The sequence below is a fragment of the Chaetodon auriga genome, chromosome 2, assembly GCF_051107435.1.
Source record: "Chaetodon auriga isolate fChaAug3 chromosome 2, fChaAug3.hap1, whole genome shotgun sequence".
Classification (NCBI taxonomy): domain Eukaryota; kingdom Metazoa; phylum Chordata; class Actinopteri; order Chaetodontiformes; family Chaetodontidae; genus Chaetodon; species Chaetodon auriga.
Genome location: NC_135075.1, coordinates 3,625,634 through 3,652,710, shown reverse-complemented (window position 1 = coordinate 3,652,710; position 27,077 = coordinate 3,625,634). Strand labels below are relative to the sequence as shown.

The following is a 27,077-nucleotide window of genomic DNA, read 5'->3' as shown; positions in this document are numbered from 1 at the left end:
CACAATACCAGCTGAAACAATGAAGGTCTTAAAAGTAGATGCTGACTCAGCTCCCATCTTCTTCAGTTGGTATTTAGTTTGGATATTTCCAGTCAATTTCCCAATAAATCAAACTAGCCGTAGCAGAGAACGCAGTTCATTCAGTCTTGACTAAAGGAAAGTTCCTGAAGGTCTCCCTGATCTGATTATTGTACAGCCCAGCTCTATCTCTCTGAACTCTGCTCTCTTTGACAGATATTTTATCAGATATGTGTGTTTGTGTGTGGTCGTAAAGGGAGAGGGTGTCTGCGAGGGAGGTGGGTGTTCAAATTTCTGCATTATCAAAAATCATCCACATGTCGTCGACGTTCCTCGGTTGCGCGCACGGAGAGAGAGAGAGAGAGTGGAGGACGCACACCAAGAGGACAGGGATGGGGGGAGGGAGAGATACCCGGAGAGTGAGAGAGTCTCAGCATCCAAAACCACAGTCATGGTGTTGTCGGTGTTTGCTGTGTTGGAGGAGTGATTGATATTTTTCATGCACACTCGGACTTTCGTCATGTCAAATGCTCCATCTTTGTCAAGTTTTCCTCTTGAGTGAAGCATGTCAGAGGCTGTAGTGGTGTCTTCGTTCATTTCTTTTGCATCTCTGTTCAGTGGCGGAGGATTGATCATCATCTCGGGGAACCTCGACGGGTGCATCTCGTATCTTCTTTGAAGCCTTTTGGGTCTGAATGCACAGCAGAGCGGGCCAGGCGGAGGTGAAGTGCTGGAAAAGACAATGCTGCTCATCCCGTCCATCACTGGCCGCTGTGTTTGGCTCCGTGAGATCGGCTGTCGGCTCCGCTGTGTCTTTACGCGCTGAGAGGAGCGGAGGAGAGGGGAGGCTTTTCCCGTCAGTTGAATCACGCTTCGCCACTGAATTGATTGACTGATCTGAGGGGAGGGAGGAGGGGGTGGGGGGGCATTTGGATGTGAGTCTAATCCAAAAAGAGCAGGATCTAGATCTGTTACCTGACCGGGCTTCAGGGGGAGAAAGGGGATCAGCTACTGGACCTTTGGACATTTGTTGCGGGGGATTTTTGTTTTATTTTTTATTTTTTTAAATATAACTTAATTTCATCCTTTCTACCTACGGATAGAGGAGCAAGAGAATAGGGAACACCAGGTTGACGCTGCTGTTTGAGGGGGTTGGGGGGGTGGGAGAGAAAAATGCTGCCTTCGCAAGAAGCCTCCAAAATTTACCATGACAACTACATGCGCAACTCCAGGGCCATCGGGGTCCTGTGGGCAATTTTCACCATCTGCTTGTCCATCATCAACGTGGTGGTCTTCATTCAGCCCTACTGGATCGGCGACAGCGTCAACACCCCCCAAGCCGGCTACTTCGGCTTGTTCCACTACTGCGTGGGCAACGGGAACTCCAACCGTGAGCTCTTGTGCCAGGGCAGCTTCTCCGACTTCAGCTCCATCCCGTCGGGAGCCTTCAAGGCGGCCTCTTTCTTCGTGCTGATGTCCATGGTGCTCATCCTCAGCTGCATCGGATGCTTCGCCCTCTTCTTCTTCTGCAACACCGCCACGGTCTACAAGACGTGCGCCTGGATGCAGCTGCTATGCGGTAAGGATGGAAGACACTTGGTCGTGTTTTTGGCAGGAAGATGTGGGTGGATGGAGGGTCCTCCCAACGCTTTTTGGTGGGGGACACCTTTAGCGGAGGAGCATCAGTGTGCACCTCACCTCTCTCTCGTGTTAGGCTACACCTTATCTCTTTGTCAAAAATGTCACCATCGCCAAGATCCTCCACAGGATGGGCGCATCGCTCATTCTGCGCACGAACACTGCACGGGAGACTGCTCCCTCATCAGTATCGCACCTCGTTCGATCATCCTGTCTGCTATGGGAGCGAACGGGTGCTCCCTGTAGCTTAGAAGTGATCTGAAATGTGATCTTGCTCTTTATGGAGAGCAAAGCGCAGAGAAAAGTCCCCCAAAATATATCTGGAAGCCATGTGAGACATTCAGGTTCATCCTTTGAGAGTTTGGTGACCTGCATGTTTTTATCAAACTGAAAAAAGTCATATCTTAGTCTTCAGGCATTATTTCACTGTGTCACCAGACATTTTGCCAACAGAGGTTTTGTTTTCTTGTTGGCAGACCCCGGGTCTTCCCCAAAAAACCCATCATTCTGACACTGCCTGTTCTTTTTCATCCAGCTGGTTGAGATAATGTGTAATTGTATGGAATTATGATAATGAAATGCCTTCAGCAGCGTTGCATCAAAGATCACAGTTTCTATTTTGGCTGCCATATCTGCCTACCAGATTAGCCTGAATTATGCATGATCTGCACATGCATTCCAGTAATGTATCCCCACGCAGTGCATTCATTCATCTGTGCGAAAACTGGAACAAACTCCATGTAAAGGCTGTATTGTGTATGTAATTGTATTAGGAGGTGCAATGGGCTGTCAGAGAGACACAGCTGAGGAGATTAGAGACATTGGAATGACGTCTCATCAATGTCAACTGCTATGGAATGGAGTGAGGTTTTTAAATGGAAAGATTTTCAGTTCTTAAACCCTGAGGTTGGATCTGTTATCTTCCTTTCCGCAGACCAAGACATGCTATCTGTTTAAGCTCACTTGTGACAGATTCACGTAGGCACGCTTTCTTTTTGCGGACAAAACACAAGCCCCCAAAATGGATGTCATTAAAGTTCAGGGTGAAGACTTGGTTTAAGATTAGGGTAAGGTTAGGTTTAGGTTAAGGCTAAGAGGTCGGGGTTTGGATTAGGCAAGTAGTGGTTATGTTTCAGGTTAAGGTAAGTCTCCAGGAAATGACTGTAAGTAAATATAATGTCCTCTGAAGTGTTTGAAAAACTGTGTGTGCATCCGTGTGTGTGTGCATGCGTGTGTGTGTGTGTGTGTGTGTGTGTGTGTGTGTGTGTGTGTGTGTGTATGTGTGTGTGTGTGTGTGTGTGTGTGTGTGTGTGCACTCCCATCACTGAGTGTTGAACAGATTGTATCAGTTCAGGTGGAGACTACAAGTGTCTCCCACAAGCTCAGTCGACATCAAAGAATCCCCTGGCGAATTCCTAATCACACAAACCACTAATTAACTAGACGTGATGCGGATGAAACTGGTCTCAAACGTGTTTAAAATGGTGCCGAATGGTCAGAGCAGGTGGGAGATGAGTTTCACTGTGCTGAAGATGAGGTTTGATAATGCATTTGAGCCGAGTTTTCTCTGTGTACTCAGCAAGATTATTCACAAATCAGCACTCCAGTGTTCTCACTGACAGGGTATATACAGTTGTGTGTGTGTGTGTGTGTGTGTGTGTGTGTGTGTGTGTGTGTGTGTTGAGGGAGGGTTAATTGTGCATTGGTTTGGAAGGGCTGACATTATCTGGGAGGAGGTATTGATGGCTAGATTATTCCTTCCCACAAGGCAGCTGGAGCCGGGGCTGTGTTGGTGGCAGTAGACTCAGGACCTTTAGAAAGCATCGACTTTTTCCAGCACTCTATGGCTCTCTCTGTCTGTGTGAGAGAGGCAAGAAAAGAAAGAGTGCCATGGGCAGGTAAAGAAATAAAGAGCTGGAGGAGAGGGGAAGTGAAAGAGAAATCATCAAAAATGAAGGACAATCATCCAATGGACAACAGAATAGGCTTCCCATTTCCATACAATAATAGAGAATGGGTAGCAAACATGTCACAATAGCTTAATTATGGACATTTTCAGGACTGAGAAATAAAAGTCACCTGGTCACCAGTCAAAACACTGTTAAAAGGTCAATTTGTATGCAGCACTTGTTCTTGCATTTTGAGATATTTAGTTAGCTGATTGTTGATCACAGGGTCTGGAGAACATGTGCAATAATCATCTAACAGCCATAAACACACAATAGCAGTGTGAGCTGATGCCTTAAAACAAGCATTTCTTCCTCAATAGTTCCATTTAAAACTATCCACCACCTTCAGTACTTTGCACCGTATAAAATCTGTAATTCTAGCAAGATCGCTAGAGCTAAAAGCTAATTCTGCAATCTGAGCTAACCTGCAGATTGCCTTCTTGAGATAATGAACAATTTCCACCTGTTGTTTTGCAATTTGTGTCATTTAAGACACAAAAATGTACTCATCTTGTTGATCTTGCCATAAGCACTCAGTCATTTTGGTTTGTTTTCTACCCCCCTGGTACTTTGTATTTTTGCATGTGATGACATTGGAAACCCATGTGTAAGGGCCTGATCCTGACCCATCAGTTTTTCTAGATTGACACACACTGAAATGAGTTTTAAGTGCACACCTCTGAAATAAATTTTTGTTTCCATATTAATTATAATTTCCATAAAAGTAATTTAGCATTTCTGGGGAATCTCTGCATTTACTCCCTAAATCACTTGCCAGTTGAAAACTGTCAACAGAAACTAATAGGGCATCATTTTATTCTCAGCGAAAACCTAGAACAGTAAACAGTAGGGTATGTGTGTGTGTGTGTGTGTGTGTGTGTGTGTGGAGATTTTAGGGTGGAGACTTGGATTCAGGTTAGGGTTAGGCAAGTAGTGGTTATGGTTTTGGTTGGGGTAGGTCTCCCGGAAATGAACTTAAGTCCATGTAATGTCCCCCAAAAATGATTGAAACGATGGAAACACAGCGTGTGTGTGTGTGTGTGTGTGTGTGTGTGTGTGTGTGTGTGTGTGTGTGTGTGTGTGTGGATAATATTCTTTCTGGATCAAACATCAAAATGCTAAACTGTAAATAATCATCTGCGCCTGTCAGCCTCATTCAGGATGTCCACAGCTCATCTCTGTGTGCTCCGTGTCCCTCTGCCTACTGCTGGCTGTGCACTCAGGTCCAGAGCGACCGCAGAGATCCTGTGTGCTGCAGCAAGTCTTGTCATCACGTGTGTCTCAGGACATTAAGAAACATTATGAAGAGGAGCTTCCTGTCTGGGGGAGTGTCTCAATAAGTACAGTGTTGCCCATCTCATCAGGAAAAACTCAGTCAGCGTCTCCTCCTGAACATTTGCAAAGCCTCAAGGGAGTTGGAGTTTATTGCCAGAAGCCTCAGTTGTAGTGGTCCCAGTTTGACAACATTATAGTTGTGGATGATACTGGGTGGATGGGTGGTTTGTGTTCCTCTAAAGCAATCTGCCAGCATGCTGTAAAGACAAAATGCCTCTTAGAGATTCTGGTTTAAATGCTTTTAAAGGAAGCAAAATTGCTCTCTGTTTATTGGCAGTGTTTATTTCAGTCCAGGAAGTGCTGCGTTCTTGACTTGTGCTAAGAAGATGGTTGGGGTGGAAGGTGGCCATACAAAGTGCAGGATTTTGTGTTCGACATGTGGTTAGTTTTAGACTACAAGAAAAAAACAACCTTCAAAGACGAATGTGGGAACAACGGATGAGATGACTAGCTGAGCCAGACCATTACGGACAGCTAAATAGCAGGATGCACAACCTTAAACAGCATCAAACACAACACACAACACACCCAACAGCAATATTTACAGCAGTCACATTTTCATTGTTTAAAGCCAAAGAAAATAGCAACTCTTAAAAAGTTTTGGCTGTTGGCACAACTTAGTATGGCAGCACTATCAGCAATCCTGTCATGTTGTGTAAATAAATGAGATGGACTCACCATAGGCTAAATGGAATGAATTACATGAAAGTCACTTTTCCTGCTTTCTCGGCAGCAAACTCAGCAGTGAGATCTGTGTAATTCATCCTTTTCAATGGATAGAACAGCAAGCTCACACAGTCCGTCCTGAGGCACCAATGTACACAAATAGTTCTTGATTTCTTTCAACTTGGGAAAGCTGCGCTCTCCCGATGCCACAGTCAGAAGAATTCTGAGTGCAATCTCACAGTTGTGAAATGTTTGTCCGATGCTTTTGAGAAAGTGCAGGCTTTGAAGTGCTGAGGTTGTTCCTTTGGAGTTATCTGAGTATCTTCGCCTCTTATAATGGGTCCTGTGTGTTTTGTCATGAGATTTGGACATGCTCTGCCTCTGCAAATATCTCCTGTTTTAATTTATTCAGATTAACACTGAATTCAAACATGTTGTCAGACTACCACATTTTGTTTAATTTGTACAAGGTTTGCTTTGGAGGGAGCATTGGTCAGAACCAGTGACCTCAGTCCAGGAATAAATAATATCAGACAGAGAGTAAAAAACAAAAAGTCTCTAAAGAGGCGTGAGGCGTACAGCCACACACACCCCTTTGCAACGGCTATGTTCACATTAATGAACCTGCAGAGAATGACACAGCTCTGCAGTTCTCCTCTGCGCTGCAGAGTGCTTAATTTCAGACCTGCTTTGGTTTTCAGCTTTACTGTTTTGGTTCATTCTCACCACTCTTATCAGTGTCATGTCCAGCAGCAGCAGCAGGCAGCTGTTTGCAGTGAAAAAGCTCTGATAAACCCACTGTGCACTACCTGCCCAGCACCAAACAGCACACGGACAAAGCTGGCAAATAGCTGGTGAACACTGTTACCAGCTAAAGAGCAGCGTTTGTTTGGTGTTATTGGACTGACATTCAGAAACATGATGCCATGCCTGCTGGATGTGTAAATACGCAACTTTATTACTTATTAAAAATGACATATTAATTTCTTTGATTTCATGTTACTCTTGAGTTAACAACTTGTTGCACTGCCCACAGGTGCTGACAGAATGAGTGAATGCAGGTTTAAAGTAAAATTGCAAAGTGTTGATTGTAGCTCCCAACTGTTTAAACATCTATCAGAGCAAATAGAGAAGATTTGGGTGTCTTCTCCATCAGAAGTCCTTACCTAACCATCATTAGCACTGCTGAGTTTTGACTCCTGGCTGCCACAAACACAAAGGTCATTTGACATTGTCTGGAGGAATTTGATGTAACATGTAGCAAGATTTCAAATGGGATTCCTTCTGTTTATTCAGAGCGGACTTTCCCTCTTTCCCCATCCCCTCCTACATGTTCTTTATTACTTTGCTTGTATCCCCAAACCTGTCCCTCTGTCATTTCCCGACCCCAGTCCTCCTCATGTCGTCCCACATGAGCGAGTCTTCCCTCGTTCCATCTTCACAGCTTCCCCAGACCTGCTGGTGTTTCCCATTGACACATTGAGTATCAGCAGTAACCTCAGAGGTGTGAAACTGAGAACACACTTATGTTGTTGTTTTTTTTTTTTTTTGCACTTATCTGAAAACACTAACAAAATCTGAGAAATGTCACATTTGTTCATGATTTTTAACAGTGTTTCTTATGCTGTGGGAAAAACACTGTCTGTTTCTGCATTAGACGTATGCTCAAGTACTAGGTAGTAGATTACGAGGACGAAAAAATAGCTCAGATTTTTCTCTAATGTTGGTGTAAATGTAGCATAGGGAAACATGATCTTACTTCCTGAATTAATGGCTTCAGTGTTCCAGAAAGCTTCCCTTCATGCTGAGATAACTCAAAAGACGGGAATCATCCATGAATGCTACTTTTCCTTGTCTTGTATTTTGCCTTAACTGCCAAGCAAATCATGTCATGTTTGTGACTATTTTAAATGCCGGCATGAGCTCAGCTGTAAGCCCAGTGATCTATAAAAGAAAGGCCCCATAGGTGGTTTACTGGGTCAGTGCAAAATAGTGCAGTGCAGACAAGTTCTCTGTCTGCTCCAAAGGTGCCAGAAAAAGCTCAAACAGGCAGCTTTATTTCCCCAACAACAGATTCTTCAGGTACTGAGGGATGAGAATTTAAGTACTGCACATCTGACAGGTCATCCGCAGTGACTAATTGTAAGAGGCCATATTGAATCTTTGTGGATGGTTTAGTCTGGGGAGTGGGTGATTCTGCAGAATTGTTTCATGCTGATTTATCGCATCGTGCATACAGGATGATTTGATTCAAGCATTGAGTTGGAGTCCAATCCTGAGACTGTTTCGTTGCCTGGACTGTTTGGGCTTTCTGCCACATACACTATGTTGACTTCTGACTTTTGAATGTCTATGTGTAGAGCTGCATCAATTTGTCAAATAATTGATTTTTTGATTGAAATGAAAAAATAATCTGCATTATTTTTTTTTAGAACTGATGAATTATTTCAGGTTTATTTCAAGCAAAAATGCCAAATCAGCTCCTCAAATGTGAGACTATGCTGCTTTTTGTCGTTTTATATGATAGCAAATGAAATATCTGTGGTTTTGGACTGTTAGATGAAAAAGACATGTGGAGATATAATTTTGGACATTTGAATGCTGAGATGGACATTTTTCTCTACTATCTGAATTTTTCATAGACTAAACAATTAATTGAGAAAATAATCAGTTTATTCATTGATCATGAAAATAATTGTTTGGTGCAGTCCTCCTTATGTTATAATGTAATGTAAGTGTGCTTTACATTTTGTCCCTGCTTTTATTACACAAAATTCAAAACACTGGGCGATTGTTTGGAGTTGTACAGAACTTGTCCTCATCATCCTCTACAATATACTTCATTATTATTCTACATTTTTCTCATTTTACATGAACATGTAAAATTCATTAACGTTTCTAAACCAATTTTGGGCTAAAGCTATGTACCTAAAGCACAGATGAGAGTGGTATCAATCTGCTCATCTCTCAACTCTTAGCAAGCATGAAGCACATTTCATCTCATGATAAGGAGATCTGTGTGTTGGGGTTTTGAGATTTTTTTTCTCATAATTATGAGAAAGTCAAAATCATGAGATACGAAGTCCTAATTACAAGAGAAGATTTTATTTTCTTTGTTAAATGCAAAGCGCTTCTGTATGTAAGAAAGTGAATAAGCCTGTTTCTAAAAACGCCCCACTACTGTAAGACACACAAGCAAAGAGAAACAATAACAGAAGAAAACATATTCACCAATTTGACAGCACGTAAGTGGCATAAAGACTAGTGATGTGTCGGTCGTGAACGAAACGGCTCTTAGAGCCGGCTCTTTGAAGTGAATGATCGGAGCCGGCTCCTGCATGGGAGCCGGAGTAGGAGCCGCTTTGGGGTTTTTTTGTTTTTTCTCGACTTTTTTTCCATTCAAGCTGCACGTGATTGGTCAACTACATGATGTGTGGTGGCTTCTGTGTGTACGCACTGAGCAGGAGGGGGAGGAGCGGGGGGTACAGACACAGCGCGCGCGCGCGCGCACACACACACACACACACACACACACAGAGCTGCGACAGACAAAATGCTGGAAAGGTGAGAAAATGAGTGACCGCAGGAAATGCAGTAAAATTTGATATAAACTATGTTTTGCACATTAGCAATTAATTTTACATAAAATTTTACATTATTTTGGTAATAAATAAATTTAAGCAACAAAAAATCTGAAGAGACACTTGGGAGCCAAAAGAGCCAACTCTTTTATGAGAGCCGAGCCGTGAGAACCGGCTCTCTTATAAGAGCCGGAATTCCCATCACTAATAAAGACGAGTACTGCAAATATAAGAAAACAAGAAAACAGAGTAGCACTACAAGTAGATCAGAACAACAGGACTCAACACAACTGATGAACATACTAGTAAAAGGCTAATGCTAGTTGTATAGCCAATATCTGCAGCCATAGGAATCACTTTATCAGAATATTAACAGCAGAATTAACATTGTTTGCTCATTTTAGAATTTAGCAGACAAGTATTTGACATATTTCATCAGTTTTTTTTATGTCCCCTTGAAATTTCTCTTATGTTTATTTCAATGTTTTGAGCCATTGCTTCAGCTTTCATGCAGCATGAAGTAATGGCTTCATAGAAAAACCTTCATGATAAGACCTCTTTGAAAGGACACTGTGTAAAATTTGATGGCGTTTCCTCCAGTGTACTGCATGTTGCATCAGTTGTTCCCCAAGGTTCGGTTTTGAGTCTGCATTTGTTTACTATCTATGTTAACAGCCTGGTCAAAATGGTCCTAATGCACAGATTCATTTTAAACTGATGATCTAATCATTTACTGCTTTGGTGCTGTCCTTGCTCAGCCACTTGAGTTTGAGTTTGCAGTCTTTATTTGTCTCACAGAGTCATGGTTGTCTGATCTGAAACTTTTTTGAATGCTACAGAAAGTACATTAAACTTGTTTTCTAATGCCAAAAGGCATTCGCTTCTCTTCCTAACATTGCAACCTTGTAGGACAGTCAGACAAAGTTAGTGTCACAAGCATCTACATATTTCAATTGATGATTGCTTAACCTAAGTAATGAAACTGAAGTTCAAGCTAGACTTTTATTTTAGAAACAAATCCTGCCTTTTCTTTGTTGCCAGGAAAAAATTGGTCAAGCTTTCGTTCCTTCCCTTGCCTTGCTATGGTGGGCTGTTGTACATGCATGCCTCTGCCCAGTGTTTGCATGTTAGCTGGAACGCTCTGAGGTTTATCACAAGCTGCAGAGCTTTCACCCGTCACCAAACCTCTCATCACTCACCATTGCACCCTGTATGCCAGAGTTCAGCAGTCTTTACTGGCCCTGCGTAGACTCACTCACTTGAACATATTTATTCACAGTATAAATCCATCCTTGGACTGCTCCCCCTTACCTTTGTGGGTATATCTCAATTAAAACTAAAGCCTCCTCAGTGATGGCAAATGCCCTACAGAGACACAGTACTGTGGTGGCAGCCTTAGCAATGACAGCAGTGCAGCCTTTGTGTCCATGTTGTGTAGGAGAGAAAGCTCTTCACTGATACATAGACACAGTAAAAAAAGAGGAGGGGGGCTGCAGCAAAGAGGCAGCAAAGTATGCTGATCTCCATTCTGGATTCACAGCCTCACCTGCTCCCAGCACTCACTGTTCACTTCTGCTGGCTGGAAACACCTGCACTACCAGGAATCGATTTTTAATGTCATCATTAACCGCACTCCCTCTTTCACCTCCTTTCTTTTTATCTATGGAATATGAGGTACTGATGTCATTTATCAATTCTAGCATTTCCCAACTCAGTGTCCCTCTGACAAAAAACATTTATATTAGTTGATCCTGCATGGCAGGATTCACATCCAATGCCATCAGTGCTGATGCAGGAACTATAGGTCTGACTGACTTTTTTTGTAGCAAGTCAAAAAGTAAGGTTCAGGAGGTTGAGGTTGTGGATGAGCCTATTATGTATCTTGTATGGAAATCTGAAATACTACGACAAATTAAAAACATCCTTACAATTATCCTAAAGGGAACATTGTTGGTAGCATGTTTTTCAAATGTCTGTTGTGTCTAAAATGATAATCCATTCATTGTGTTTGAGGGGGCTTTGGTGCCACATAGATAAGACACAAGACCTATACAGTAACAACCATGCTTGATAGACTTAAGAGGGTCAAATGCTATTCTGAGCACCTAAGGATCTCATAGCAAGACCCTAAAGGGCTGTAAAGGCCAGAGTATGCTTGTATTCTTGGTTTCATAACTGCTGTCCAAACATATCTAAAGGCAAAAGAGTTTACAGCTGTTTCTAATGGCCACACATCACAGGAAAGTGTGAGATGCATTAATATTTAAAATCTGGGTGCAATGGTGCACATTTTTATCTCCATGAAGGCTTTCATTCATAGGAAACATGACGGTAGAGTGACAGCAGTAGTAATGTGAATAAGAACCTGGGAGAGGAATTCAAAGCCTGCTTTCTGCTTGCTTTCTCACCTCAACACACCTGGCCACTCACTGCAGTAAGTGGGTATGAGCATCAGATTGTCGGCTTTGGAAAGTTGCAGGAAACAGAGAGTCAGTGTTGGGGTTTTTTAAGCATTTTTTAAAGTCAGGTGAGAAAACACTTCTATGTGTCATTCTGGAGGGTATGGACAATTCGAAGGAATTGTTGGAAGCATACTGACACCTTAAAGGAAGGGTTCATAGTTACTGGTTACTCATTACAGTGTCCAACAACCTGTTCTTTAACTCTACACCCTAGGAGGAAATTGGCGCTTTAAGTACTGAATATTAAGCACAAAATATGAGTTGGAGGAAGCTGCTCCTGCAGGGAGCCCATCCGCTGTGACGATGTTGCCAGTTTTCTGTTTTTAGTTGTTCTGTCAGTCTGAGGGGACCCAGCCCTCACCCATGTCACCCCATGCCAGTCAGTCCCCAAAATATGCAAAAACTGGAAAGACACAAAGAAGGGAAAGGCTTTGACAATGAATAATAAAATGAAATGAAAAACTATGTTAAGAAAAGGAATTCTTGTGTTAAGTCACAGTAATAATGATAGTGATGCTATATCTAAAGATATTAAATAGTGCATATTAATTGTAGGTAAGGGCAAGGTACAGTACTCATTTGTGTCCACTCTGATTGATCCAGGTAGATGTTATGATATTAAATAGTATCAGTAACAGACGGAGATGATGAACGAAGATGATAGTTCTCAAATAGATGATGTAATGATAAATATAAAAAAGTCTGATTATGTGATGGATGTTTATGAATGAGAATAACTAGAAAAATACTATGTGTGTGTATGAGTGTGTGTGTGTGTGTGTGTGTGTGTGTGTGTGTGTGTGTGTGTGTGTGTGTGTATGTGTATTTATATGTGCATACACACGTATAATAATAATCGCAACAACAACAATAATGACCATTTATTGGTATAAGGTTGTTTTTATTCATGTTGGAGTGTCAGGATCTTGATTCATAGTGTTCAGCTGCAAAATTAAAAAAAAAAAAAGTCCCATGAGTCTCTACATCTAATGGTTCTCCAAAGGATCTTCCTCTAAGATCTAGTCCTCGATCTCCATTAATGAAATATGAGCCTTTCCCACTGACCTCTGCTGTGAAAAGTCTACACATCCTCATACCTAAACAACCAAATAGGTCAATTGCCAATGACTCCCAAAACTACATATATCACCATTGAAGAGTACCAGTGACAAGTTGGGATGACAAAGGAGGCAAACCTCCATCATCACAGATAGCCTTGTCTGCAGTTGGGTGGTTGGACAACAGAACTGCCTGTTAGCTTTTCCATCCCACGTTGCTCTTTTGCTCTTTATATTATGTCACCCGACTTCCTCCTTTTGCTCTCCTCATACAGCCAATTAGAAGTCGGTGCCTAACAATAAATGTAAATATGGGTCACAATAACCTATTTGAAAAAATCACCTATAAGGCTGTTTTTCTGGTGAGGATGGGTTTAAAAAGCACCCTGAAGCAAATATGTGTATCATGCTTTTTGTCTCCATGAGTATCTCTACACAAACTATCCAGCAATTTAATGATTTAGGAGAGATAATGTATGTAGAAGAGGATAGAAAAGTGATGGACCCTAAAAGGCATGAAAGTCAAAGAAGAATGATGGTGCTGATGATGAGTATTATTGTTGTTGTTGTTGTTGTTGTTGTTCTTAATAATGATAATAATAATAATAATAATAATACAGAAGTAAAGAAAATCAGCAGAGAGCCAAAAGGATTGAAGATATGCATGGTGTGTGTGTGTGTGTGTGTGTGTGTGTGTGTGTGTGTGTGTGTGTGTGTGTGTGCGCGCGCTGTCTGCTGAGACCCTACTAATACAGAACTAATCTCCAATCAGAGGGAAGACCGCCTGGGGTTTCACATCTCAGCCTATTCTGCATACCTATAATCCTCAGTTCTCTCCCTAGAGGTTAAACCTCGACCAATTATTCTTCTTGCCATGCAAAACCCATCATCTGAAAGATCAGACCATCCAGACTTCCTCACTCTTCTTCACATCCCAGAGATAGCAGAGGTAACAAGTGATGGGAGAGGTGAGGGATGCTGGGATATGTGCAAGTTATTGCTAACTGAAGTTTGACACTTTTTGTCTATAATTCCCTTATTCATTTTCTATCCTGAGAATTGCTTCATTAAGTTGGACTGCATAATTCAGTAAATAAATGGCTGGTTTATGTATGTTCCCTGTGGATTTGCTGTTTGTCAGGTGCAAATTTAGTCAGAGCCTTTATTACCATTTGGACATCTGCAGTATAGACAAAGACAAAACATTTGGCAGAAGAAGCAGCATCACCTTTGGGAGAGGAACAAACGGGATTTCTGAGAAATGTGGTCCTAATTTTGAAACAAACCAGCACTAATAATAACACAATAATACCACTGATATGCAGAGCTGGGGAGTAACACACATATTACAATCAACAAATGACTTTTTCATGAATGAGTAGGTAATACAGTTTAGAATTCACTAATCACATTACTGTGACATTTTGCATCAATGTATTTGCTGTTTACAACACATATTTGTAGTGTCCATATTGTGTCCACATTACCACTTAAAGAACCTCACGAACACAAGAAAGTCAGAAGAACATCCCAGCTTTGGAAATGAGACCTTCTGAGGAGCATGTGAATGCAGCGTTCTTTACATGTTGTGTCTTTTCAGCTGCAAAATTCCTGTTGCAGTACCCTGAGCAGCCCCATGCTAAAATAGTTTCACAGCCCAGCTCCATGACACCTGGTGTCACCAGCTGTCTTCTTGTCACCAGCCAGCATTAAGCAACCAACCAGTAAATGTCAAATATTGCAGAGACAAGGACAAGAACTTCACCTGTGAACACAACCAGTGCTGTTTATTGACCGAGCTGCTGTGTGTTTAGTCCTGCACCACATACAAATGTCCCATGGAATTATATGACATATATTACATTTAACATGTCAGAATTACATTTCTGACATGTTAAACTTGTGCAAATGTCAGGAATCATCTGAATTATTGTTTTTTCTGCATGTTTATGTGTACATATGTTTGCGTGTGTGTGTGTGTGTGTGTGTGTGTGTGTGTGTGTGTGTGTGTGTGTGTCAATGAGGAAGCAGCCTAATGGCACTGGAGCTCGGCCTAATGCTCTCGGGCCGGGTGCAGATGATAGTTTAATCAGCTCTGTGGTGCTGCTCTGCATTGGGGCTTCTCCTGGCCATCGGGCCTTGTGAAGGAGCTCTGCAGTGTGCAAGCAGACTGGAAGACAGACGCTCGCCCAGTCAGAAACAGCAGAGGGACAGCTGCTCTGCACTGGACCAAATGTCCACGCCAACACCTAAACTATTAAATGAAAGGAACAAGCTAGAGCTAGAAAAATGATTTAAAGGAGCACAGCACTGTGTTGCTTTGATGGAGGCTTAACATGTATAGCTTCAAGCACAAAAACAATTCAAAGGAGAGCTTTTAATTTAGATTTGAAAGTGGCTAATGTTGGAGTACGTGTCACATCATTGGGAAGCTCCATCAGTGCGCAGCAACATGCAGTTTGACTGAGTCTGGTTCTGACTGGAGGCACTACCATCAGATTGCTTCTCTTACTGGCACTTTGTAAGGCAGACAGAACCTCCATTTAAAAAAACTCATAATTACGTTGTACTTAGAAATGAAATTCCACATTTAGTGTCACAGAATACCCCAATATATGCTATTTTCCTTGTTTTCCAGAGGAACCACTGAACCCACTCTGGGAAAATACTCTCCCTCTAATGACAGAAAACAATGTTAATGAAACACATCTCCCCTGAGATGCAAGACAGGGGCCCACAGTCACAGCAACACACCACTTACATTAACACATGATGGTTACTCTCACCCCACTCCACGTGAGTAATGAGAGAATGAAAGAGAAATATGGAAAATGAGAGAAACTGCCACGCCTGCAGCTGTAGTTAATTGAGTCTAATTAGCCTACATTCAGAGAATTCAGAGAATGCAGTTCTTCAGGGTCTCATCCTCACTCTTTCTCTTCTTTTTCCACAGATACTGTGCTTTTGGCCACAAACTTCTAAGCAGAAATTGGCCTAGTTAGTAATGATTTGTTGATGAGCTAAAAAGAATATGAGCAGAGATAGAAAGGCCAAGTACCTGACAGGGGTTTCTCAATGTTCTGAGACAAAACTGTAGTTGTACATTTAACACAGTCAGGGGGTGACCATAGTGCCATGTGACGCACATCTGACTGGGCAAGAACTTTTTCCATTTCAATGTAAACTCTTACTATTTTCACATTAACAAAAGGCCAAATGACTCTGCATAATGTAAAAGGTGACAGACCCACCTAGAATTATCACCCAATCTGCATTTTTAATCAGGTGTAGGGAGGGATTTTTTGATTTCAGCAACAACAGACTGTTGTTTTCATCAAGAAAGTTAGCAGACGAACACTGCAACGTAGCCAGTGAAGAAAAACAAATATCTAGCAGCTAAAGGTATTTGGAGATCAAATATTTGACTTAAATTCATCAGGTGGGTGGAAACATAACTCTAAATGAATGCTAAGGTTGCTCTGTGACTGCTGTTTGATAACAAGTCAGCGAAATCAAATTTATGTTGATGATATTTTAATGTTGTTTTTTCTGCTTGTTCCGCTGCCACAGATTGGCCGACAAATGCCAGCAATTAATGCAGCTTTAAGGTGCATATCAACAAACTGTAACAGATACTTTTCCCTAATGTGCTTCACTTATACGCTAATTGTTTTATCCTGTTCCATCTCCCAATAAGTGATCATAACCACTTATGACTTCTTAATTACATTGCTGTCCATTGTAGAAGAATAACATCTGTCTCTGTGACAGGCTGGAGAGGCCTTTCCTCTCAGCTCAGACTCATGCTGGCAGATGAATATATGGAGGGCATACAGTGACAAATTGTCAATCAGAAGCTAATGTATATCTATTGATTTTGTAGCTTGTTAGACATGTATGCTGGTTTAAAGAGCGAGGCCTCGGGCATTTGATGTCTTTTTAAACTGAAAGCTTTGCTGCAGTGAAACAGACGGGTCAGAGTATTGATTTCCATGAAGTCTTGGCATCTTCTTAAATTGAGACGCTACCAGTAGGCTTCAGCTCACTGACTGAAGTAAATCTTTTGTACCAAACATACAATAAGAATTATAAATGCATGGAAGCAGAGACAGAAAAATGTATGTATGTATGTATGTATGTATGTACTTCAACAACACAAGACCAGAACAGGCGACTGCAATAGTGCAGTGGATACAAAATATGGTTAAGATTAAAACAAGATAGGACATTCTTAAAACGCAGTGGTTGAAATGAATGTCACTGTATGATAGAAGTGTGATTTGAGAAGTGATTTAAGAGGTCACAGACTTTGCTTTCAGGCATCTATCCAGATTCTTGGGATCTCAATAAAACAGGCTCCATTCCACTGGTCTTAAGCTTCGATGATGGGATTGCGAGGATGCCACTGCTGGAGGGTCTCAGGTTACATGAATATTTGCATGGACTGAGACATGCAATGCTTTTGACATCAACATTCTAAAATGAACAGGCAACTAATGAAGAGAGGCTAAAACAGGTATAACGTGAGGCCATCTCTTGGTTCTACCTTAAAGCCTTGTGGTTGAGTTTTGTACTGTGTGCAGCCTGTCTAAAGCTTTCTGATTCAGGCGAGTAAAAAGAGCATCACAGTTATCAAGACACAGCAAAATGAAAGCAACAACAGTTTCAGTCCTTGAAACAAATAGAAGCCGGGTACAAAGTTAACATTTTGTTTTTATTAGCAACCCGAGTGCAGCCTGGGCTCTGAGAATCATTTACACATATGAGGGTAATAGAATGGAGAAATGGAAGTTAGGCAGCACAGTTACACATGTTTCATACAGCCAGACCCTGTGACTCTCACTCATTTCTGACACTCTCATGGCAGCTGCAGCTCCCTCCAACACCCCAGCCTCCTCCTTATGCCCTTTTCTGCTTTTGCTGATTGAACTAAGAGTTCATGTTCAAATATGTTCACTAAGAGCAGATTGATATTCTCTGTAGAATGAGAGCTCCCTCAAAGAGCAGAGCCTTTTACACCATACAGACAATATTCATTTAGTAACAGTAAAGCAGGAATATCCTAAGATATGGCTACAGTAAAGGCATGGCCATGATTGAAGAATCATTTTCTTGACACATATTGTTGAAACACAAATTATTACATGGCACACTGTTGCGAGATTATCTGGATACTGCAGAACAATATCCAAACACAAAGCAACACTGACACAAAATAATTCAGACCAACCGAAAACAAACATTGTCTAGATGCCTGAATAGAAAGCAGCTCAGCATCCACACGCAGCAGTGCTCAAACAATGGGGCAGTGTCGCTGAAGTCAACTAAGTGGCAAATCAAGAGAACAACATTACACAACTGATATGACGCAAGCTAGAATCTTGTTTGAGACGGCTCAAGTCATTTTGCTCTAATGAGCACTCACTGTGTATTTTCTCAAGTGACCTGAGACATTTGTGACGCTGACTGTTGATTCTAATCTGGTGTTTGGTCCAAGGCAGATGATGATACATGAGCGAGCCACACTGTGTATCTGCTCCCTTAGACACAGTTCGCTGGACCCACTGAATCCAAACATTACATAAAGATGGTCTATATACAAATTTAATGGGCTATTTTGGGACGCTTGCTTCTCGGAGAGCATTTTGTATTTTCTTGACACCACTGCATGCTTAGTCCTGAACCCCCGCACAAATAACAAGGCTGAATAAGGCCACTGATGTTCTGTACATCTGTAAAACAGCAAGGCAGATTATCTATATGAATGCACAGTGTGAGGGTGTGTGTGTGTGTGTGTGTGTGTGTGTGTGTGTGTGTGTGTGTGTGTGACACAGAGGACTCAGCTTCTCTTTGGCTCATTAATGTTCGACCAACATGGATCAGTCTTCCATGCGAGTGTAACGTGACACATCTTTATCACATTTTTCATTCGCTGTAGATCTGTGGACATTCAGTGGAGTAAAAAGTACACTGCTGATGAAGTATTCAGTCATTAGGGCTTTAAAAAGCACAAATGGGACTGTTCAGCTGGAAAATCTCTCTGTGCACTCGCTGTTTCATGAGGAGCTACACAGCAGCACTGAGTGCATCACAGGGAGTCAACGATTTAAAGGGTTCTTACTAAAGGAGTATATAATCATCCGTTTCCATCATGAGCTCAGGGATGTGAGCATCCTAAACCAGTGACAACTGCAAAAACCATTCACTCATCAATCAATAATACAAAATTGAAATTATTTAGAAATTTGAAATTACAATTTAATTCAATCACAAGTAAGGTTGGAGCAAAGTTATCGCTTTGTGAACACATGATAGTATAAAGGATTTTACTGCATGGACTCTGTTTTTATTCTTTTTTCCATGCCAGTTTTTTTTTGCAATCAGGGTATTTTAAGTTCAGGTGAAAATATTTCTCTGGAAATAGATTGCAAGCCACTGTATTGCCATTGTTTTCAGTGTAATAACATAAAGAGAACTGTGTATTAAACTGTGTTTTAATTATTGAGGTCAGTTTCAAACACAACCACGAGTGCCGATAGAGGCAGGAGACTGAAAACATACTGAAGGCGTAAGGCTGGAAGTAGTTTAGATTTTTTTTTTTTATAGTCAACAAATGCCTTGAAAAGCCCAAAACCAATATTGAGTTTGTCTGTTTCTCAGTGCTTTCTCTCTACTGTACCCTCTCTGTGACAATCACCCCAAACATCAATGCTTCCTACTGAACCAATGTTTGTTTACTCAAACATTTGCTGCTGTAGTGAGTATTTGGGGCAGCAGGACGGTGTATGTGTTACTGAGTGAAAATCGGCTACAGTGTGTGTGTGTGTGTGTGTGTGTGTGTGTGTGTGTGTGTGTGCGTGTGCGTGTGCGTGTGCGTGTGCGTGTGTGTGTGTGTGCGTGTGTGCGTGTGCATGCACGCGCATGCACGCATTCATGGTAATGAACAGTGCAACAGTGTTCATGTGTATGTTGAGATGTGTAGATTGACAGCAAAATATCACCAGACTTCTCACTGAAGAGAAGTCTTATTATCTTGAGCAAAAAGCCAGTGATGCAAGCTAAACTACTGGTGGTAACAGTCCCACTTGTGTGAACGGGAGAGAGCACTCAGGATAGCTTCATAGCTACTGACAAAGGCAGGATCAGCACCCTGGAGAGTGACTTAGATTCACTCTGACAAAATTAAAGACCATCTCCAAACCTAAATGTTTTATGGGGGAGAGGCATTGTTGCACTGATGTCTGTGGGTTGAATATTTCAAGTCTGCTGCACTTGACTTCATGAAACTGTGATGTAGCATTGGACTGAAGTGTATGGTGAAGTGTTTTACCTCACAGGGTCAGGGCAGCTTGCAGCACTGCTGGATCAGAGCACAAGCAGGATTTTCCACCTGGGTATGAGTACTTTTTGAGGAATGAGATGGTGACAAAGGTTTCATTAGGGGTACATACAAAAACAGCAGGGTTAGGTTTAGAGAAAGATCATGGGCTAGAGTTGTAAGTAGGTCATTAAGCTTGAGGAACCTCCATTGACATGGAAACAATAATAAATGTGATCACATTAAGGGAATGATTGTGGTCATGCTTTAAAAACAAAAACACTGACTATTGGCTAGACCCACCCATCCACCCTCCAACCAGCCTGCTCTCTTATGTTATTATGCTACTACATTAACTGACCAGGTATTCATTATTAAAATGCACAGCAGCAGTCCCCAAATCAACCAGAGCTGACGTCTTAAGAGTCACTTGTGCTGTGTTAGAGCTTAGTTTACCATACAGGATAGTGACCACGTATTAGAAATGTCTGTATATCTGTTAAATGTGAGTATATCTCCCCCTCACACTCCCTCCTACACACCAGGGCCTGTGCTGGCATACTGTGTGTGTGTGTGTGTGTGTGTGTGTGTGTGTGTGTGTGTTTGTCCTGGCTGTTTACTGTGTTTTGGCTGTCAGTGTGTACTGCTGCTGTGTATTCCTTGGTCTTTCTCCCATTCATGTGACTCATCTCACCCTCATAACAAACACACAAAAACACGCTGACTGTCCTGTTCAGTGTCTTCATGTCTGTTTATTGTCCCGCCATCTGAGCAGGGTCTGAGAACTGGATATATATTTTATATCTACTCCAGCCCCTTACACCCCCACCCCTCCTTCTCATAGGTCCAGCCAGTTGCCAAGGCAACCTCACCTCCCTCGCTTCCCTTCCTGCATTCGAATCCCTCCATCTTCTCACCCTTATCGCCTTCTCCTCTCTCCGTCTCTCTCTCTTTCACTGTCTATCCTTCATCTAATTCTGTCAGCCTGGTTTTCCATCTAGCAGGCTCCCTCCTCCTCCTCCTCCTGTCTCACTCCTTCTCTTCCTCCTCTATCTGCTCATGCTTTCTATCTTTGTTTTCCCCTCTGTCTTTCTCCCCTCTTCATGCTCTCGATAGGATTGTGACTTGCATCTAATGTTTACCAAATCAGGAGACCATATGGTATACTGCATCTGTGTGTGTGTGTGTGTGTGTGTGTGTGTGTGTGTGTGTGTGTGTGTGTGTGTGTGTGTGTGTGTGTGTGCTCATTCATCTTGAAGTCGTGTTGTGCTGATAGTTGTAGGAGCGCTGCTCCAGGGATAATTGGTTGTATCGACCAATGCTGCATGTGTCACAGTTGCACTAATTGAGAAGCCACGCATGCGTGCAAACCACACACACACACACACATGCACATCTACACACACACACACACACACACACACATACATGCACACATCTAATGCACCTGCTTCTCCTCTGTTGAATCTGTCCATATCTTTCTTCCATCTGGTGAACTATTGTCCGTATGTTGTGCTGACATGGCTAAATGGTAAGGCCCTGATATTGACAGTCAGATAAAATCACAACGAAGCATCTCACGTGTACTTATATTCTCTTAATTGCAGGGACTTAAGTCTCTTCACCATCTTTTGTTATACTAGCATAAATGGTCATAATGATAGAATACTAAAAAATACATGAGAAATTCATGCGCATATTAGCAATATAGTTTTTTGTATTTTTGTTCCATATGATCATAAAACACATCACATCCTGGGCAGCTTCACAGTTTCACACCAGTTAACTATCTTGTACATCATAGATTACAACAGGTGAGTCCAAAAGGTCTTAAAGATGCTGCACACATACGGATTGGTCACCATACTTTCCTCCATGTACTTCCATGTACGTGTGTGACAAATAAAGGGGAATGTCTCCCCCTGATTCTTCTCTTCTCTTCTTCTCTTCTCTCATGTGTTTTCATGTATTCTGGTTGAAGCTCAGGTTGAAGCTGACTTAACATGCTGGGAATTACAGCATTTTATAGGAATTCCATTTGTTTCACCTTCCTGTTATGACAAGTCCAAATGCCTGGACGAGTGAGGAAGATTTCTATCAAATACTGTTTGTGCACTCCTACACAGACCTGAGAAGAGCTGCAACCATCCTTGTGAATGACTGAGCCCTTCCAGGATGCTCCTTTAATACCCAATCATGATACTATCACCTGTTACCAATGAACCTGTTTACCTGTGGAATGTTCCAAACAGGTGTTTTTGGAGCATTCCACAACTTTCCCAGTCTTTAGTTGCACCTGTCCTCTCCTTCTTTGAAACATGTTGCTGCATCAAATTCAGAATAAGCAGATTTTTACAAAAATCAATGAAGCTGATGAGGTCAAACATTAAATATATTGTCTTTGTACTGCATGTGTTCAGTTGTCCTTAAAAAAGAAGTGCTAGTCAAAAAAGGATTAGTAAGCTATCAGTTTTTATTCATGGACTGCAGCGCGTCCAACCTTTTGTTGAATCGGATTGTAACAATAACATCATGTTCTATAGATTCACTATAGCATGAGAGCATGTGTGAGTCCTTTGCTGGGCAGACTGTTTTTTTTGGAGAGAGATTTTAAATAAAAAGAGAAAAGTTATCAAATCACAAAGGATCTTAGGATGCAAGAATACACGGAATGTGATCAGTGACCACAATTGGCTGTTAAAAATGGAAAAGTACTTATTTATTTTTTCATGTTGTTGTTTGTGTTGGAGATCACGGGAATGTCTGTTGTCTACTGTGTTGTTTTGAATTAACAGAATCACTTAAGTCATCTGCTCCACCTCCTCACAGTCTGTCCAACCAAATGTTAATTAACACCTCTGAAATGCCAAAGCCTTAAGGCCACCTGGGAAATGCAGTTCTTTTCAAAGCTGAGAAAGAGGGGGAAAAAATCAATAACACAGCTGCTGTGTGGTTCATAGAGCTGCACTGTAGAAATCCCATCAGGAAGACAAAAAGCCTGTCAGAGAGCGTTGTTGTCAATCATCAAGGCTGAGATTTTTCTCCTTCCTGTTTTTCTGCAAACTATTTATTTCCTGTTTTGAGTGAAAGCATGCAGCGCCTGAGGTTCACGTATTTTTCTTTCTTCACTGTACTGAGCCAGCGCGAAATGACACGACTTCATTGAATTGTGTTTGTTTTACTTGCTCACTGACTGGCAGTGGTGCAGTGAATCTATTGGATTTCCTCATGTGGTGTATGAACTTTGGAAGGGGTCGGGGGAACAGAGGCATCAGTGCGTTAATAAGTCTTCATGTTGTTATGGAGATGCTGAAAAACTCATTTGCGTGCAAAGGCTTTTTTTATTCCGTCTCAGAGGGCTTTTCTGGAATGACACAGTGCTGATCATTTTCTAAACCCTGGCAAATCTTTCAGCCATATTGCTCAGTGTAGACTGCCTCCTACAACATTTGTCAACAAAAAGCTCCATCTGTGAAAAATATTTGGCAAAGTACTCTTCTCCTTTGCAGCTTTCAACATCCAAAGGCAGAGGCTGTGGAAATCCATTCCTGCTGCAGTGACTCGAACATTCACACTCAGTTGACTGCAACAATACAGTATCACAACAACAAACATGAAAAATGCGACAAATCAAAGCCATTATTTCATTTTTGATGATGTTAAAAGAAGAATAAAAGCCTAAAATACTAGTGGCCCCTTGATGTTACAGTGATTATTACACTCCACTATACCAAAGTGTCAGAGATAAAGCAACACACTGATGAAGAGGTTCTCTGTGACGAGGATAAAATGTTCATTTTGAACTAAGGGTGGTATCTAAAAGGCCACAGGTGCCTGAAGGCCTCAGTATGGTCTCTGTGCCAGTCCAGGTGTCATGTTATCTGTGTGTGTGTGCACGCTGTGAACAGCTGCTGATGCGTGCGCACTGTACTCACCATCTTATCAATATGGGAGTTGCCATTGCACTCCAGCACTGTAGTTTGTGCTGTGTACGAAAAAGTAGACTGGAGCCTCCTAGGAGGCTACGGGGACAAAAAAAAACAAAAAAAAAAACAGGTATATCTACTGTTCAAGTTCACTGCAGTGTCTTTATTTTTAGCCATGCCAGCAGTGTTGCTCACAGGTTGACAATGTCAGTGTGTTGGTTGGTCCACCACTTGTGACCAGACAGAAATATCTCAGTCTCCCGTTCATGCACCTGCATCATCAAGTCACGGGTTTACTCTTTGACTAATAACATTCCCATCAGCCTCAACTGTACTTCATATTTACCGCTAATTAGCAAATGCTAGCATTCTAAACTAACGCCACACCTACCAAACATTAGCATCTTTGCATTGCCATTGTTATGTTACAACAAAGCAGTCAGCCAGGATGCCATGGACTGCAGCACCATATAACCAACTGTCCACTGACAAAGTGGCAGCATGCTTTTACTGTGAAGAAATTAAGGGAAATGCAATATGTGGAGAGTGGTCTGCAGGATGTGTAAATTGTCAACACAATCACCATAGCGACTTTAAGACAATAATGTTTTAGTGTCATCATCTGAATATCCATACCAGCACTGATAACACACCTTGCCTCTAGTTTTTTACCAGTGTGGGGTGGATGCATTCATGGAGGGATGAAGCAACTGACTGACACTATCCACACCCCATCCATTGCTAGTGGGGCAAAAACTACAGTTCACTTTCACAACAGAGAACCATCATTTTTGCAAAACACCCTAAGCTTTGTTTTTCCTTTATGACATCTCCCAGCTTTATCACCACCAGGTTCCATTAAGATGGTTTGGTAATTGCCTCTGAATCAAATAAACCATAAATACAATGGTTTTTTTTGTTTGTTTTTTTAATTCCAAAAGCATAGCACTCCAATCACCCAAAGCTAGAAATGATGCGCATAGATTCTAACTTTTTGTAGTGGTTAATGGTTTTGAGTCAGGGAGCTGCCAGAGGTCACACTGGCTGTCTCCAGCATCAAGTTCTAACCTTGCTCACACAATGCGCTGTGAGTGTGCCTTGGCCATACTTGCATGTGTGTATTGTAGATATGTGGGAGCTGACAGAGATGAGAGACAGTGTGTCACAGCAAACAACTGGACATTTTGCTGTGTTAATTCAATAGTTAGTTCAAGAGAAATTAAAGTGCAGTTCCCTGATCATGATATAGTATGATTTCCCACAACTTCTAACAGCTGCAGAGGAATGGAAGGAGACAGTAGTAGAACATAATTTTGAATAAATCACCTTCAGAGCAAGTTAAGAGTTGCACCCATCCTTAGTGTATTCCTGGGAAACTTGGTGGTGGGAATTTTTTTCACATTAATTGATTGTGGGTCCAGACAGTGATGATGCTCCCAAACTGACCAGATGGTGGTGCTATAACCACGAACTTTACGTTACTTGTACACATTTACCCAATCACAAACCCTGTTAGGTGAACACACAGCAAAGAAATCACCTTTTTTTCACCCAAAAATGCATCTGATTTCTTCAATTCTATAATTTAGGCTTTACAGAATTCAATGTATCTAATTGAATGTTCCATCAATAGAAATACTGAGAAATAAAACATGAGACTAAAGTGGATTTTACTTAGTCTTTATAGCAGGTGTCGCCTCTTCTTCCATGGACCTGACCTAGGGTGCAGCCCTCAGAGGACTGGAGATGACTAGGCCGACAGTTTTGCAGTGGAGTCGCAGAACTTTGAAGGAGACGGCCCCTGAAACAAGAAACAGCACCTTTAATAGCGTTAATTAAAACCAGTGTTTCTCAAAATGAAAAACTACGTTTTCCATAATTCCTGTTGAGCCCTGTCCACCCTCTGTACCTCCCCAGTGAGGGTAAAGATTGCTTCAGCTCTTCATGTTCCAGAAGGATAACGTGTGTCTTATCCAACACAAAGAATTTGTAATGGTCTATTTGTTAATCTGTGCATGGTTTAGTGACTAAAAACGTGACACATAGAATCTTTAAACTTGAAATTCTGTTTGTGCTGATTGAAAACACTGTATGTGTGGAATTAGGGCCAATTGAGGAGTTTTAGAATGGAGCGTTCATTTAGTTGAGATAATAAAGATTATCCTAAGCTTTTACTGAGGCCACCGTTGCCAGTGTACTATTACTGTGGAGTGAGAGGCTGAAATAAATCCCACAGTGAGTGAGGAGCCGTCGAGTGACTGGAAGAGAAGCTACAAAGTACTACTTTGTTGGACTACTTAGTATCATGCCACAAAAATGAGATCAAGTCAGTGCTGATCTACAAATCCCGGCCACACACACACACATAGACACACACACACTTCTCACATGAGTGAACTCATTTGTACAGAATCCGACAGTCAGTCTTTCTATCATACATGAGCACATAGACACATACATACACAGACACATGCAGGAAGGAGGGTGAGCTGCTGAGCAGTGTAACCTTTGCAGTATCCCTGACACAGATTTAAACGAGTCTCAATGAATTATTTAGACTGAGTCTTGTTCACTTCTGTCAGCCAGGCGGGACTAAAGGAAAAACCACAGGGAACGCACCAACTCTTCACACCATGTTACACCTGTTGTGGCCACTTCCACAGCACACTGCAGTAACTGGATGTCATGTTTTCAGTGTGCCACTAAACACAGAGGCTGCACACTTCAAACTTGTATAATGCTTGCTGGCATCATAGAACTGGGGGTCATGTTCAGCAGCTTGTCACACTGACCCACACCACAGATTGTCACATGGGTCAGTGCTGAAAGGAGTTTTGGAAATCAGAACCATTCCAACCATTCTCTGTTTTTGTTCAGCCCGAGCAGCCATCATAGCTCCTTTATTCGCTGTTTGGGAGAATGTACAATGCTGCTTTTGAATCCAGAGTCTCGTTTCTCATAAGATAACACAAGGCCAAAGGCCAGCATGTAAGATTTACTGCGCTCTATTGACAGAAACGAAATATAATATTCATATGTTTCATTAGTATAGAATCAACTGAAAATCATCAGAGTTGTTTTGTTTTGTTTTTTTTTTTGTTACCTCTGAAAGGGACCTTTAGAATG

General features: G+C 41.7%; 1 protein-coding gene across 5 annotated transcripts in view; it reads left to right on the top strand.

The window, feature by feature from the left end:
• Positions 1-203: 203 nt before the first annotated feature.
• lhfpl4a (LHFPL tetraspan subfamily member 4a) overlaps positions 204-27,077 on the top strand; it is a 39,981-nt gene continuing 13,107 nt past the window's right edge. For all 5 annotated transcript variants that reach the window (XR_013078237.1, XM_076750413.1, XM_076750404.1 and 2 more), the window contains exon 1: positions 204-1,597. Coding sequence is in view for 4 of the 5 variants with exons in the window: in XM_076750413.1 (XP_076606528.1) it covers positions 1,192-1,597 (406 nt within the window). In the remaining variant the exon portion in view is untranslated. The remainder of the gene's footprint in view (positions 1,598-27,077) is intronic.